We start from the raw sequence: 16895 nt of genomic DNA, 5'->3' as shown, positions 1-16895 counted from the left end.
GTGCTCAACACCTCTGAAATTCCAGCCCAGGGTTTGGTATTGAAGAGCAAGCTGAAAACAGACACTTGGTGCCACTTTCTTACTGCTTGTTTCCTTTGATTTAAAAAAAAAAAAAAAAAAAAGAAGGAATCCTCGCAACATTAAAATGTGGAATTCTTCCTAATCAGTGCTGCCCCTTACTCGGGCTGGCTTGCAGGATACAAATCCAGCTCAGTGGCTTTGCATTGGTGGAAATGATGACACAAAATGCAGGGGCCATGGAGAATCAGCGCATGGTGGATGGGCTGGGCCTTTTCCTACCCTTGAGTGTTGGGTTCTGATTTTGGGGACTGCACAGTAGATGGGATGGTGGTGGTGGCCAAAGCCTTTTCTCTAACCCATCAGAGGAAAAGACTAGCTTGTGCTGCCCACCTGTCGCGTTTGATCCAAATGTAAATAGTTTCCAGAATGACGCCTGGTTTTGCTTTGTTTGGGGAAACACACAAGGCACAGATTGGTTTGAGTTTAGAAGCTGGTAGGCTGGGGTGCTGGCAATAGAATGTAAAGTCCATTCACCTCCAGACCACTGGCTGAACTCCAGCTTTAGCTTAGGAATTGGATGGCTCAGGGGTGACTGCCTCTACCTCATCAGTTTGAATTCATGCCCAGAGGGTCATGGCTGAATGCTGGCGGCTGTGCACCAGCCCACATGAAGGGAGTTTGATGGATCTCGGCCCAGTTCTTTTGGGGACTAATGTCCCCACTGCACTACAAACCCCACTGCAATTGGCACAAACTGGTCTCCTGATTGGCAGGCTTGGCTAGGAGAGAAACCAGTGAGCCACGGAGACTGAACTCTCCTCTCATTCTTAAAGGAGCGGGGGGCACGGTGGGAAGGCAGCGTGTCAGGGACTCCTGACCTGCTGCTGTCAATCCCGTACCTGTTCCGTGGATAGAGGCTTCTGGCTTCTGCCGAGCCAGCTTTCCTGGGCACTAAAAATCCCCATGCACTGAAAAGGCGTTCAGAGGCTTGTGGCTGAGAATTCGGTTTCATGCCTTCTGGCCATTGCAGGACCTGCCCTCACAACGGGATCAAACCGGCACCAATGTGAGGACAATGAAGCCCAGTTTGCTCACAGCAGCTTTCGGCAGGTGCTGAGTACGGCAGAGCTGGTTTACATGCTGGAGTTTTGTAATCCTCCCATGAAAGGCTGCAGGAAGTTTTAAGCCTGGGCTAGAAAACAAAATGAAATCCTTTTCTCTTGCAAGCTCCTGTCACCAGCTGTGCCTAGAACCCACTGACTTAATGGCACGGCGAATAAGGCGGCAGTCAGCATTCGATAGGCAGGAACATGCGGAGGAATCAGAGAGTGAGCAGGGAAGCTGCCTCCTAGCTCGACATAGGATACCTATTGAGGCAGGTTTCTCCCTAGGGTAGCAACACTGGCTTCAGAGGGGATTCTCCAGAGATGAGTGTGGTTTGGAAATGGTAATTTATGCATATTTTTACTCTGGAGGGTAGATCCTTAAACCCAGCTTCCTGGCTGGCATGTGGAGAAGATAGGCGGATGATAATGCAGTAGCCTTTTCCCCTTGGAAACCTGGGGCCTGATCCTGCCCATTGCCTTGCATCTTTTGCAGTTATTTATGCCGGTGCAAAGTGGGTGTAGAGAACTACCATTCTGGTATGGCAGCATTTCACACCCACTTGTGCTGGTGAATGTGACAGCACAGGGTACAGGACAATGGAGCATCAACTCCCTGAGCTCCACATCTTCATCAGGTCACATGTGAGAAGAGTGCCCCAGGGCTCAGTTTAGTCATTCACTAGCATTGGTTCACATAGCCACCCCCCTCCCTAGCTATGTGAGACTTGGTGCAATTCATCCTCTGCTGAGGCCCAGGCCTGGAATAACGGAGTGATGCGGGTCAGGATGGAGGTGCACCTGCAGGGCAAAGAGGGGACCACAGTACCAAAGGCTCTTCTGGGTCAGGGATAGGACACAATGGCAATGAAGGGTGGGACTGTTCAGCACTGCAATATCAGCGGTTATGCTGGGTCAAGACCTGCAGTCCCACCTTGGGGTGGTTTCCTTATGGCTAGAAGAGCATGGAGAGACGGAGGTCAGCATCAAGGTGCATTGGCTCAGCTATGTGTGGGGATTTTCTCTCTTTTCCACATGACCACTAAAATCCAAGAAACCAAAGAAAGCTGTAAATATTTGGTAGTGATTTAGAAGGTGTTTTTTAGGAACAATGGACCCTTGGCCAGTGAATCTAAAACAGGTGATGGCCAAACTCCAGCAGCTGCCACCTGGTGGAACTTGACAGTAACCAAGTTGGCCTTGACCCCACCTGTACTTGGCTGGCATATAAAATATGGGGATCTGAACTGTAATGAGAATATATTTAGCAGCTGTTGAGGGCCAAGCTTCTTTCTTTCTTTCTAGCCTGAACTTCGATCATGGCATAGGAGTGGGGAACAAAATAAACACAAATAAAAATGACCAACATGAGGGGGGAAAAATGAGATGGACCGATATTTTGGTAGCTCCCAGCTCCACGATGAGAGAGAGGACGGGAAGAACACAAGGCAGGCTTTTCAAAGAGTGCTTTTGGCTACATGGCTTTGAATTTTATGCACCCAGTAAAACGTGGGAAGTCTGTAATTCCCAAAAGCACAGACTACCTCCATCCTCCTCAGGCAACCAGACACAAAAAGCAGCAAGAAGCTGAGCTGGACTGGTCAACATTTGTCAAACAAAAAATATTTTAGTTGGAAAGTGGCTATTTTTCCTAAAATGGAAATCTTTGCAAAAAAAAAAAAATCATTTTGTAAAAAAATATTGGTTTTTTGGTTTTTTTTTTAAATGAAACCTGTAAACTAAACATTTGTGGATTTGGTGTTTTCAGTTTTTGTTATTTTTCCTTTTTCTCCCCTTCCCCTTTTAATGACAAAAGGAGGAAGGGGGCAGGGGCTGAGTTCTAAAACTGAAATGCTGCAAATTTTCTAAACTCAGAATTTTCAAAACTGAACATTTGCAATAAAAACGTTTTGCAAAAGCTTTAGAATAGGTGAAAAAAGGTTCCTTTTGGAAACCTGCCGGATGAAAATTATTATGAAATGTTCAACATTTTTTTGTGAAGACTCTTTCAGCATTTTCTGACCAGCTCTGGAGGCGAGACAGTCAGGCTTGTTGAAGTCACGGGCGTCGTTGGCATGAAGCAGTTTGGGGCGGCACAAAGCTGAACTGATAAGCACTGTCAGCTAATGCTCCCTAGAGATTGGTCCCCTTCTACTGGCAGTTCTAAGAACTTGTTTCTTTTTTGCCTGAGGGCACAGGGTCAATCCTCATCCTAGTCCCTGTCAGAGACTGTGAGGCATCTTCTAATTTCCAGCCCTTCCTCCAACATACCCACCATCATCCTGCTAGCCAAGGAGAAATGGATGGGGCTCCCTTTGGTCCCTGGTCCTGAACTAGCTAGTTGGGGTGGTGATTCTTGAGGTCATGTTAACCTAAGGAGAGAAGAAGCAGACCTGGGATGCTAATCCAAGTCTCTGGCATGGCGAAAATACCACCTTGGCCTGTAGGGACTGGAGTCTGGACGGGTTCCACTGGACTCGAGATGCAGAGGAATAAAAGCCTGCAAATCCTAGACACCAGAATCCCCTAGAGGAAGATAAATAGATTTTTTTGATTGGCTCAGTGTGTTTCTTAGCCCTTGGGCCCAGGCTCAGTGGTTGAAATGAGGCATTATTTCCCGTGGCGCTCAGGAGGAGGAGTGTGTCCCTGGCCGCCGCCTTCCAGGGGCTGGACCAATGTGTTTGTTACACACTGGAGGGGGCTGGTTTCCTTAGTCACTGTGACCCAGTGGCCCCTACTGTACCCCTGGGAGATTTTGGCCAGTGTGTCACTTTATTCCCTGATTGCAGAATCATTTGCTAAACTCCTGTTCCAATCCCCAACCCTCCCCCCCATCCCACCCCACCTCTGTTTCTCAGTCCTACAAGTGGGAGACCAGCATCCTGCTGAGGATGCATCAGACACGAAGGGCGGATGCCGGCACGTCACCATTAGCAGGAGTCGCTTTTTTTCACCTCCACAACATGACAGGCAGCTTGGGGCACCATCACGGTGCCACACCAGGGGCTCTTGAGCTGGCTGGGCAACCAGCTTGGCTAATACATACACGGCTCATCCAAACTGTACATGGGCTGTCCGGCATGAACAGACCCATGGGGCTGTGCCGCTCAGTCCTTGCCTGAAAGAGACCCTCCTCCCCACTGCTGTGAGGTGGGGGGAGAGAGAGAGCAGGTCTCGTTAGATCTCTGTGGCTATGATGTCCTCGTAGGGGACATCGGTGCCATGGATATCCAGGTCGATGGGCTCTCTGCCGTCTCCCCCTGCAGCCAGTTGCTGGAGCATCTTCTCCATGTTCTGGTTCCTTTTGTACATGTGCAGGTAGCTCTGCTGCAGCTGCTTCTGGTAGTGGATCACCTTCTCCTTCTCCTCCTTCCAGATCTGTCGCTCATGCTGGAAGCCGGAAGTCATCTGCTCGTTCTTGTCTCTCTCCTCCTTCAGCTCTGCCTTCAGCTTATCCACTTCCCCCTGCAGGGCTTGGACATCCTCCATCATCCCCACAGCCAGGCTGGCGGAGGCCATCCCGTCCCTCCCATCGCTCCGCTGCTCCTTGAGGATGGTCAGCTCCGTCCGGAGCTCCATAATCTCCTGCTCCAGCAGGTTCACCTTCTCCCTCAGCAGCTCCGACTCATTTCTCTTGCGCTGGAGCTCGTTCTCGCACACCTCCAGCTCCATGGCCTTGGTGCGAAGGGAGTCTTCCAGGTCCTGGGTTTTCATCTCCAGTCCCTCTATCTTCCCCCTCACGTCCTTCAGCTGGGCTTTCAGGCTGAGGATTTCGCTTGTCTTGGCATTGAGCTCCATCTGGGAGTCCTTCAACTGCTGCTTCAGGAGGGAGATTTCGCCAGACTTCTGACACACCTGTGGGGGGACACCAACCAGCCAGCGTTAGGGCCCCTGCTTAAAATCACACGCCAAAGCGGTACAAAAACCACCATGTCACTCACACGTGCTCCATCCGATTCCAGTCCATGGCAGAGGTGGGAATAGAACCTGGAGTCCTGGCTGAGAAACCTTCTCTTAGCACAGTTCTACACTACCCATTGGACTTTTACACCCAGGCACCATCCCTGAATATTGCAAATAGATCAGTGACGCCCAAAAATAGCTTCACTGAGGTGAAATTCAGTCCCCAGAGTGGGGCTTATGTAGTGCCTAAACTTGGCGCTGGGTCTCTGACAATCCCAGCCTTGATCCTGACATACACTGCAAAGGAGCCTAGGGGGGAGGGGGCGGGCTAGGCACTCAAATACTACTGAAATTCAGTAGGCACTGAGCTCCTATCTCCCTCAGGGCCAGATTTCGAAGGGCTCAGCATCCACCGTTCACCCAAAAGCACAGGGCTAATTTGAAAACCTGGCCCTTAACGGTATGTCTACACAAGCTTGTGTCGATGGGACTTGCGCCAGCATACTCCAAACAGCAATGTGGATGTTGCAACCCTGGCAGAGGCTCCGGGGAATGCTCTGAGCTTGGACCCAGAGCCTTGCTCCCAGCTCAGTGTGGGCACCCTCTGAGATTTTCATTTTTGGGGTTTTCAGTTTAGGAGCAAATCAGTAGAAATATGAAAACAAATCAGCACATGGGGGCGGGAGGGGGGAAGGGCTAAAATCAATTTTGAATTGCTGCCATCCTCTAATGTACACAATAGTCCATCAATAGCGATGGCTCTGTACATCCATTTGTAATGGACACGTTAACATATTTCATTCATGCTGCAGGGAGGGGAATGCTGCTTGAGTTTTCAGCAGCTTACCTGTTTTTTTTTTTTAAACGATATCAAATCAATAAGGAGATTATATAAAACACAGGCATGCAGTGGGAAGGTTTTAATACTCTGATAAATTGACCAAGTCAAGCCCAGGTAGTTACTTAGCATGTAAGTAAGGCAGCTTTATAATTCCTTGGGGGATGAGGGGGGAACAGACTATAACTGGAAGTATTGTGTGATTGGCTGTTTCATTAACTGAATTATTTTAATAACAGGGTTTTTAAAATGTCATCGTTGTGTCTTTAAATGATGTGAGATGCCAGGATGTCATGAGGGGCACAGGATCAATCAAAATCAATATGTTACAAAGCCTCCACATGCCCGGCAAGCAAGAAAAACATCTTAAATGGACAGTCTCTGTATTCTGTGCCTACAAATAACGCATCCACGCACACAGCAGATAACTACCTTCACAAATTGCTCCAACACAACAACATTCAGTGCAGTATATGTGAGCACAGAAAAACAGGCTGGCATCCAGAAAGCCCCCTTAATCCAAAGGCAACTGGCATTTATTTCAGTAAGCACTGGTTTGGGCCTTAGGTGCCTAAATACTAGATTTCTGGATGCTTCATAAATGCGACAGATAGTGTGAATGAGCTCAGCCACAAAGCATTTGTAGACCCCAAAAAGGGTAACTGTGCAATCACCTGTTTGCACAGTTACTGTCTCTGCATGCCTGCCTGCCTATCTGGGAGTGCAATCTCCTTACTTTCATGTGCATACCCATTTTTTTTATTTTTGCAGTCGCAGCAATTTGGACCCCCCACTTGTGTGGGTTCAGTGTGTTCAAAACAGAGCACTGCCTCACCTCCCACTGAGTTTCTTCCAGCGCTGGGCCAAAGCTGGTCTTCTCTTTCTCATAGGACCTCAGCTTGGTCTGCAGCAGGTCTTGCTCCTTCATGAGCTTCTCCAGCTCCTCACGAAGCTGCTTCTTCTCCTTTTGCAACTGGAACACTTGGAGGTGCAGCACCTGCTGCGTCCGCTGCATCTTCTGAGAGGTTTGCTTGAGCTTGTTGTTGCACTTCTGCTTCAGCCCCTCCAGCTCTTCCTTGCAGCGCCTCTGCTTTTCTTCATAGGCCTGGCAGGAGGTGGCCTCCTTCTCCTCGAAGCTGCACTGCAGTTCCTGCAGCTCCCCTTCCCTCTCCAGCAGTTTCTGCTCCAGCTCCTGGATGGTGGACTCATCTGTGGAGATGGGAGATCGGATGCAGGAGGCTTTCTCGTGGTGGTGGTGGGCAGCTTTTCCAGGGTTGAGGATCTTGTTGCCGCTGTCAGAGAAGGACAGCGCCTTGAGGCTCATCATGTTGCTGTCTTGTATGATGGTGCACTGGGTGATGTTGTGGGCCGAGCCCCCGAAACGGCTGATGGGCCCCATAGGGGTGACCAGGGGATCCAGCTGGTAGCTGCTGGTGGTGCTGTGGGTTGGGAGGCTGGACATTGAGTTCCTGCCGGAGTCCGACAAACCTCCAGAGCACAACATAGGCTTGAGTTCTTGATCCTTCGCTTTGTCCGGAGGGTGCAGCTGCTGGGAGATGTGGCTGCCATTTTCCGGAGAGGAGTGGAGGATCGCGCCTGAGCGGGGGATCACTGGCTTAAAGGCGGTTGGCCTTATAACGCCCTTCTCTGGGCCCTAGAGAGAAGAGAGATTCTGATCAGTGCGTACCCAAGGCCTCAGATCTCACTCCTTTTTGCTTAATCCCTTGTAGGTTTTCTAATGCCACCCTCATGAGGGCAGGGTCCCAGGCAGCTGAGGCTGCAAGGGGGTCCCAGAGCATAGCTGAACCCTGCTGGCTGACTCACTGCGGGGCTGCCCCACTTGGAAGGAGGGCGGAAGGACTGAGGAGGCGGGCAGGGAGATCCCTGCCTGTGGAATTGTGCTGGCCTGCGTTCCAGTGCATCCCCGGGAACTGAAATTAGAGGGAGGTGTTGAAAAGGACTAAATTGGCAACACTGCATGTAACTAGCTGACCACTGGGGGGAGGCAGATGGGGGAAGTTCGGAGTTCCAGAATCAGCTTAGCCTCTAGCCACTCTCCTCCCTTGGGAGCTTCCTTTGCTTCTCCTATCTCTGCCTCTCTCAAGGACATAACCGCTGTTTGTTCCCAGATGCACTGAAATACCCTGTGTCCACTGGGTCTAAACGGTGCAGCAGGCAGGGGAAGGGATGTTCGCGGTACCTCAGGCTTTTCTTCCCGTTGCTTCCTTGGACGGTGCCCTGGGACAGACCCGGCTCCTGGCAGCTCAGCCAAGGGATAGCGCTCTCTCTCGGCTCACCCCTGGAGCTGCTGCCTACCCCAATGAGGGTTGGAGCTGTGGGATGGGAACATGCAGGGGGCACGCAGCAAACCCAGTCACTGAAAAGGAGAATGTGGCTGTCTGGTTACTAAATAACTGTCATATTTGCAGGGATCTCAAGTACTTTCCAAAAGAGGGAGGGAGCGTTACCCCCATTTTAGACAATATGGGGAACTAAGGTCCAGAGGTTCAGGAACTTACTCAAGACCACGCAGTGACTCAAGGGCAGAGCTGGGAACAGAACCCAGGCTCCTGCTTTCCCCAACAGAGAACACGCCTCTCCCAAAGCCGGGAATGGAGCCCTGGGGCCCAGTTCCCCAGTACCCTGTGCCTGGTGCAGTCATTTGCACCAGGGCAAAACGGGGTGAGATCTCCACCCGTCTGATCTCCTGGCATGTTACACTCAGTGGGCACTGGTGCAAATGGCAACCCAGGGGGCAGGGTTCAGAGCCCAGGAGCCCTGATTCACAGGGCCCTGATCTAATCACTAGATCATGGGTTCACAACTGGGGTGTTGTGACCACTCTCCCTTTCTTTAGGGCTAGGTGGGAGGGGAGTCCCAAAACTATTTGCCTTGTAACATGGGCTTGTGGTCCAGAGATTGTTTTGCAATAGTGGACAGGCCATGTTCTTGGGCTGACTACCAGTGGGTAGATAGCCCGTGTCCTGTAGCACCAGGCCAGTCTTTTAATTATTTTGAACACCTGGGGATCACGAGCTCTGATTCCTGAGGCAAATGTGTACTACTTTTTACACAGGGCCTTGCTCCCTTGCTGGTCTGTGGCCCTAGGAGGGATTGTTTGGGTCATTTCCTGTCACTGGAAGAGCTCTGCTGCGAGTGCCCTTAAAGCCACACTTGGTCATGGAAACGTTTCAGTGCAGGAGCAGCGCGAAGCTGTTTGTAAACTGCAGCTTCTCCAGCGGCACAGACAGGGACCTGCTATCAATCTAATTCCTGGCTCTGGCCGTCAGAGCTTGACTGGAGTGCTCAGCTCCTTCGTAACCAAGTTCTTGTTTAAAGAGCAGCGGCTGCCTTGTGAAAAGCTTCCTCAAGCCTCCTCTTTATAGACTCTTGTGTTTCTCCTTTGTTGTACATACATATCCCCTGTTACCATAGTATCTGAGCATCTCACAATCTTTTAATGCATTTATCCTCACAATCCACTGTGAGGTAGGACGCTGCTATTATCCGCACTGTACAGATGGGGAACTGAGACAGAGAGAGACTAAGGGATGTGCCCATGGCCACACAGGAATTCTGTGGCAGAGCAAGGAACTGAACCCAGATCTCATAAGTGCTAGGCTAGCACCGTGACCTCACAACCATCCTTCCTCTTTTGTGTCTTAGCTCCACACCGTGTTTTTATTTCTCTTTTCTCTCACTTTCATTGTTACCGGGGCTGGCTTGCTATGTTGCAAGCCTCAATCACAGGAACACTGAGCAGCCATGGAGCTATTAGGGCTGGGGGAATCTTGGCAGTTTCAGTTCACAATGGGGTCTGGCAAACCTTTTATTTGATTTAAGTCCACACAGGTTTCCCTGCCTGCCTCCTGAGCTCCAATATGAACTTGAACAAAGCCAGCAACTCAGTGCAAAACTCAACCCAACCAGCTGAGTGCCACCAGGGTTTCCACCCGAAACCCCGAGGCTGCACAGTGACTATCTGGGAGCTATAAACCAGTCCCAGGCTAACTTGAGCAAAGCTTCTCGGGAAACTGGTCTGGGTTTGGAGTTTGTAATGAAATCTCAAACTAAACCATTCTTGGGGCTTGATATTAACAATTCTGCACCTCTCTAGTGGCCTTCAATCGGCTGGTGGAATTGGGAATTTTGTTTCAGCAAAGTGACTCTCCCAAAGTGGCAGAGTTGGAAATAGAATCCAGGAGTCCTGTTAGGGTGACCAGATGTCCCAATTTTATAGGGACAGTCCTGATTTTGGGGTCTTTTTCTTATATAGGTTCCTATTTACCCCCCCCCCCCTTCCCGATTTTTCACACTTGCTGTCTGGTTGCCCTAAGTCCTGACTCTGTCTGCTCTAACCACTGGATCACACTGATGGTCCTAACCCCTTGTGCTGCCGTAATCAACAGCTCTCCCTTAGTTAATCTGCAACTGGTCATATCCCACCCATCCCTAGGTCTTCTCTGCTGTAGGGGTTTGCCCTGATTTCAGCCGTCGGTGTAGCTGCACCTAATGTAGACAAGGCAAATGGTTATATGCTGCTACTGTATTTGCACAGCTGCAGCTCCACTGGCGCAACTAGCAGGACAGCCTATCTGCCTTAAAGGCTGCATTAATGCCACTAGCTACTCCACTGGCTGAAACTGGGGCAAGCCCCCACTGCAGACAAGGCCTTAGACACAGTGTGACTGGTCTCTGTTACTAACCAGTTCCAGCTGATTGGAAAATGGCATCAGTTTCTGGGGAGTGGGTGTGCCAAAGTCCATGCCAGTCGCCCCTGCCTGGCTGCCCAGGTCCCCGCTGGAGAGTGACGTGTAATCTGTCCGGTGGGAGCCATGGGCTTTCTGGCTGACCTTGATGTAAAAGAAGTCCTCATTCTTGTTGCCTTTGGAGCTGGACTTGTTGTGGCTGGAGTCCTGGGAGAAGCCAAACCTCAGCAGCCCATCTGAATACCTGTTCAGCTTCTTCAGGTGGGACGACTTGCGGAGCTTGTACTGGGAGGCCCGGCAGTGCTTGCTGTGGAAGCTGTGGCCGGAGATGAGGCTACTGACACTCCCCATGATGCTCCTGGGCTGATGGCATGTAGAGGAGAGAGGAGACCCCAGGAGTGTCTTCTACGGTGGCGTCCTGGCTAAGGGTGGAGACAAGTTGTGCTGCAGTCATAGCAAAGATCTCGCTGTACCCAGGAGTTGCAAACCTGCAGGAGACAAGAAGTGAATGGAAGAGGATAGAACAGGGAATTCAAGTGCATGGATCCATTTCGGATCTCTCTGCTGGGGGCTGCAGGGATCACGGGGGTGGCGGGGGAAGGCCGAAGCGGGAGTTCTCTGGACTGCTGTGCAGGAGGTCAGGCTAGATGATCATAATCGTTCCTTCTGGCCTTAAAGTCTCTGAATTTAAGCGGCTGGGTCCAATTCCAGTTCCTGCTGGACAAGTGTCCACACCACAAAAACTGCCCCCTCCCCCTGTTGCCAGGTTCGGCAGAGGGACCAAGCATTGCTTGGGTCAGAGACTGCAGGTCCCTCTCGCCACTTCCCCAGGTCCAGGCTCTGAAGCACAAAGGGGGCGTGCTCCCAGTGTCCCATGGAGCGAACAGACAGCACGTCAGGCACCCAACATGCTGAACAGGGAGGGGCTGTGGGTGCGCGTACACACACACACACACACACACACACACACACACACACACACACACACACACACACACACACACACACACACACACACCCCCCAGGCTCCCTTCTGGAGTGTTCAGAATGCTGTCTAAGGCCTTGTCTACACTCAGGAACTGTCCTGATTCAGCAGCTGGTGCAGCTGCACCAGTGCTGACCACTAGGGCCAACCCAATTAACGTAGCCGGAGAAAACCTTGGCTTGCTCCCGGGGTCGGCAGTGGCAAGCACTTCTGCAGCTGCATTGACTGCCCACCACCGGTGGCTGATTCGGGGCTAGTCCCACATGTGGACAAGGTCTTTCCTTAATGACTTGCTGCATCTGTTTGCCAGAATGGACAAGGGAGGGAGTCTCTAACCCAGGACTGGGGCATTCTGAAAACAAGATGTCACCTTCAACAAGTGCTAGCCAGCTCTGTGGCTCTTAGCTCCTGACTCTCATTGTTATTGTACTGTGGTACACTAACAGCCCCAGTCACGGACCAAGACCCTGTTGTGCCAGGTGCTGTACATAGTCAAAATCACGTTCCTAAAGCCCGGCCCTCTGCAAAAACAAACTGCTTTAATGCAGCAAACACATCCATGGTATGTTGGAGGTAACAGAAAGCAGTATGTGATTTCCTGTGGTGGGGCATTGGTCAGCTTTCTGTTAGTCATCCTGACAACCTCCTGGCGCGTTCATTGGTCCGTGCTGGAGGGCTGTTATTACCAGCTTCCAAGCAGACTGCTGGGGCTTTGTCTCGAAGTATGGTAGGACATAAATGAAATGGTTCGTTCGGCTGCACCTGGGGCTCCCGCGCATCTGTTTGGAGACCAGTATGAGTGAGCAGAGCTGAGCAAAATGTTTGACCCAAACACAGTTTTGAGTCAGCTCAAACCATTTTGTAAATTCACATCCAATTTGCCAAATTGTTTTGGTCAAGGGGAAAAAAAGAGCTAAACAAAATAATTCAGGGAGAGGCTAAAGGTTCTGTTCTGACATTGTTTCAAATGAAAATGTTTTTGTTTAGCCAAACTTGTTTTAAATTTTGAGCTTTATAAAGGTTTTATTATTGTTGTTTTAAAAAAATAAAATGTAAAGAAATGTTGAAACAACATCTTTTGTTTGCCCTGGGACCATTTCAAAACAAAACAACAACTTTAGCATTGCCAGCAAACTGAACAATCAGATTTTTGCACAGCTCTGCATGTGAGCCCCAGTGGAGCTATGCCCTCGGCCGGGTGCGTGACGCCGGGTAACTGGCCGAGGGGATGCTGCAGAAAGAATCAGTTTAAATTAAAATACAGGCTGCTGGCTCAGATGTGGGTTTTCTTCTCTTGGAACCAGCAACCAACAACCTTCCAATCATCAGATTCTTGTCTGATTCAAGGAAGTTCCCTTCCTGTAGTTAGCACCGCATCTGCCTCTGCAATATTCATTATGCCATTGCATACACTCATCCCCTGCCTCAAAAGGGTTCGTGAAAATAACACTCTGCACTCATCTAGCATCTTTTAGTCAAGGCTCTCAAATTGCTGCGCACACACACACACACACACACACACACACACACACACACACACGGCTCTAGGCACCAGCAAAAGAAGTTGGTGCTTGGGGCGGCACATTTTTAGGGGCGGCATTCTGGCGTGGGCCATACCGCCCCTAAATATGTGCCCCGGCCGCCCTAACTCACCTCCGCTGCTGCCGCTCCAGCACCGCTGCTCGCCTTCCCTCCCAGGCTCTCAAACCCGCGCGAAACAGCTGATTCGCACGCCGCGGCCCCTCGGGATCTCCCCCTCCCTCCCGGTTTTGAGAGCCTGGGAGGGAGGGCGAGACCCTGAGTGCCCGTGGCGCAGGTGCTGCTTCTCCCTCTCCCTCCCTCCCTCCCTCCTAGGCTTGAGCGCCTGGGGGGAGGAGGCAGGGCTGGGGATTTGGGGAAGGGGCGGAGTTGAGGTGGGGGTGGGGTAAGAAAAAAACGGGGGGGGGGGGCAGCCAAAATTGTTTTCGCTTGGGGCGGCAAAAATCCTAGAGCCGGCCCTGCACACACACACACACTCTCTCTCTCTCTCTCTGGAGGATCTCAAACACTGTATTGATGAGAACAAATAGGACACTTCCAGAGTCGTCAGAATCACCCACTGTTCTGCAGCCAGAGTCCTGCTGGGCCACTCTATTAACTTTACAGCCCAGCAGGCCTGCCCTTTCATCTTGTTCACTTGAGGGCACTTAATGCAGCCAGACTGAAGTCATGCTGCCTTATAGCCCTTTGCCGGTTTTCCATTATGTTCTGAGATAATGTGAGTGCGGGCGTCTGTGTATGCACATTCATCCGTGTGAAGGGATGTATGTGCATGAGTGTGTAACTCTGTGTGAGAATGCATGGGGTGTGTGGGCATGACCACGAGTGTGCACGTGAGAATGCACGGGGGAGACTGAGATCAAAGGTGTGTGTCAATGCCTGCTTGTGCAGGAAAGCAAGTTTATATAAGTGTGCAGGGTGAAGAAGCCACCTAGTAGCCAGGGCATTGTTAGCTTGTAGCCTACTGGCATTCCCTCCATCCCTGTCAAAAAGAACAGACTGTGACTGAAAGGACAGTAGCTGAGGAGGAGACGTACAGGGTATGTGCACACCGCAATAAAACACCCGCAGCTGACCCGCGTCAGCTGGCTTGGGCTTGGGCTGTGGGGCAATACAATTGCAGTGTAGGTGTTCGGGCTCCGGTGAGGGTTGAGAGCCCGGGCTCCATCCCGAGCCTGAACATCTAGACTGCAATTTGATAGCCCTGCAGCCTGACTCCTGCGAGCCTGCGTCAGCGTCAGCTGCCAGAGGCCAGCCGTGGCTGTTTTATTGCAGTGTAGACATACCATAGAAGGGCTTCTCCCTGGTGGTGAGGAAGGCTCTGCTGACCTCCCACAAGCTGTCTGAATTCCCCGGAGCTGGAACGATGGAATCCCAAGCTCCCTCGCTTTGTGGCATGGTTCCCAGAGAGCTGGATGCTAGAAGCCTCAGGCTGGAATATCTCCAAAAAAGGTATATTCCACCCACTCCTTGGGCAGCCTTTTCCCTTGCCAAACTGTGCTCACAGCTTGCATGCTCACCTGACCGTTTAACCTTCGCTTCCCCTGCTGCAGCTTAAGCTCACTGACTTCTCCTGAGGGCTTGGTTGCACTGTAAAGTTAAGTTGAGTTATAACATGCATAGCCCCGAATGCGAGTCCCGTCCATATCTAAAGAGCCTTCATTCAAATCTGGTGTTAAGAAGAGGTCAGGGCTATAGGCCCAGCAAGTCAGCTCTTAACACAACCACTCTGTCGCGTGGATGCAGGCTGGTGCCAGGAGTCCTCCAGTGCCACCCCACAATTCCACCCATGTGCCCAGAGAGGACAGAAAGATTCTCCCACAATTCCCGCGGAAAGCATTCCCAAAGCAGCTCAGCACTAAGAACGGTGGGCTGCGTCCCCAGAAGTCTTAGCAGCACCACACAGAAGTGAGTGCAGCGCCAGTGCGGACACAGCAGTGGCAGTCTGGTCGCGCTCGCTCGAGTTAGCCTAGCTCCAGAGGAACGATGCGAGTGTAGAGAACATGAGTTCACTCGGCGGGGAAGACAGACCCTATGGAGACCAACTAGCCCCTGGCCCCTTTGGGTATTTGCAGATAGTTCTCAGCTCTCCCCTTAGATGCCCAAATCAAACTGTTTTCAAGTAAGGCTGATTCCCCTACAACAACTTCTTGAATGCAATGCACTATGGGATACCCCTCTGCAGCGACAAGGCCAGTGAAATGCCATTTCTCATAGACTTTAAGGTCAGAAGGAACCATTGTGATTATCTAGTCTGACCTCCTGCACATTGCAGGCCACAGAACCTTGCCCACCCACTCCTGTAATAGACCCATAACCTCTGGTCGAGTTACTGATGTCCTCAACTCATGATTTAAAGATGTCAAGTTACAGAGAATCCACCATTTACACTAGTTTAAACCTGCAAGTGACCCATGCTCAATTCTGCAGAGGAAGGCAACCCCCACCCCCGCCCCCGGGTCTCTGCCAATGCAACCCGGGGGGGGAAATTCCTTCCCAACCCCAAATCTGGCCATCAGTTAGACCCTGTGCATGTGGGCAAAACCCACTAGCCAGACACCTGGGAAATAATTCTCTGTAGTAATTCAGACCCTCTCCATGTAGTGTCCCCTCACCGGCCACTGGAGATATTTGATGCTAGTCATCGCACCTTAGCTACATGCCATTGTAGGCAGTCTCCTCATACCATTCCCTCCAGAAACTTGTCAAGCTCACATCTTCAACCCCCACTTTAATAAATGCATTTAAAAACAAAAGCTGCTCCCCCAGCCCTCAATCTCTGCCCCATAGCCACTGCCTACAAGGCAAGCGCCTCATCAGAGCCCCCTTCACTTAACCCTCCCTGTCCCTACATAGGAGGGAAGGGGAAGGATGTGGTGGGAATTCAGCGTGTTTCCAACTCTTTATGAAAAGAAAGGGCCTGGAGCAAAAACAGCCCAGCAATAACCCTGTGATCGATACCCTGAAGCCAGCAGCTCAGCAGAAGCTTGTCTTCTCAAGAGCCAGCTGAGTTGTAGTGGAATTAAGAACCATTGAGTAAATGGTTCCCCACCATGGTCCAGGCAGGAACAAGTTCTTACAGGAGGGGCAGATTAAGGCAGAATTCTAGGAGGGATCTGTGCTTGATTGAGTAAGGAGCCAAAGGGATTCTGCATGTGCCAAGCATCTCTAAATCTATTGGGGCCCAGAGAAAGGACACAGGAGGGGGCAGATCACAGGACACCTGGGGGCAGGGAACTGGGCGGCAAGGACTGTTTACAGGAGGTTGGGATGTGAAGATCAAGTAATCAAGAGAGGGGGTTGGGAGGAAGATTGTTTGCAGGAGTCCCTTCATGCACCTAAATAATTATTCTGCCCTCCTGGGTCCTTTGAATACTTGTGGCTGCTTAGAGCTGGAAGAAGCTGCAAATCAATCACTATACACATTTGTCCCTTTCTTCTGTTCATGGAAAGGTCCTGAGTTGTTGTTTTCCAGGGAATTCGGGTGAACAATTTTCAACTCATTACCTTCTCATGTTATTACCCAGCACACAGTACAGGATTGTTCCTTTCGCCCATCCTTTGGGCTTTTTCACAAACAGCAACTAAGCCCTTCTCTAAGCAGGAAAAAAATTGTATAACCTATGGTGTGAATTTGAGCCCATCTAATTATGCCAGGATAGTCTCCTGTGTGGACACGTTTTCCAGACAAGGGTGGCTTTTAATGGTTTATGGCCAGGTCTACACTTAAAAGTTTTGCTTGCATAGTTATGATGGTTATGATTTTATTATGACACAGCTGTGCAAGTCAAGCCCTA

The 16895-nt window shown here is 50.8% G+C and overlaps 1 protein-coding gene across 4 annotated transcripts in view; it reads right to left on the bottom strand.

Annotated features, from left to right (window-relative positions):
• Positions 1 to 2589: 2589 nt before the first annotated feature.
• Positions 2590 to 16895, bottom strand: part of LZTS1 (leucine zipper tumor suppressor 1) — a 39562-nt gene continuing 25256 nt past the window's right edge. For 2 of the 4 annotated variants that reach the window (XM_005285086.4, XM_065584616.1), the window contains exons 2-4: positions 10572 to 11062; positions 6701 to 7519; positions 2590 to 4979 (exon numbers count right to left, since the gene is read on the bottom strand). In XM_005285086.4, the coding sequence (XP_005285143.2) occupies positions 4302 to 4979; positions 6701 to 7519; positions 10572 to 10925 (1851 nt within the window). In that variant the 5' untranslated portion in view covers positions 10926 to 11062 and the 3' untranslated portion in view covers positions 2590 to 4301. The remainder of the gene's footprint in view (positions 4980 to 6700; positions 7520 to 10571; positions 11063 to 16895) is intronic. The other 2 variants (XM_042840346.2, XM_065584617.1) reach the window with 1 other exon arrangement.

This window comes from Chrysemys picta, chromosome 2 (assembly GCF_011386835.1).
Source record: "Chrysemys picta bellii isolate R12L10 chromosome 2, ASM1138683v2, whole genome shotgun sequence".
NCBI classification, from domain to species: domain Eukaryota; kingdom Metazoa; phylum Chordata; order Testudines; family Emydidae; genus Chrysemys; species Chrysemys picta.
The sequence above is the reverse complement of the archived record's forward strand: the minus strand, read 5'-3'. Positions and strand labels throughout refer to the sequence as shown.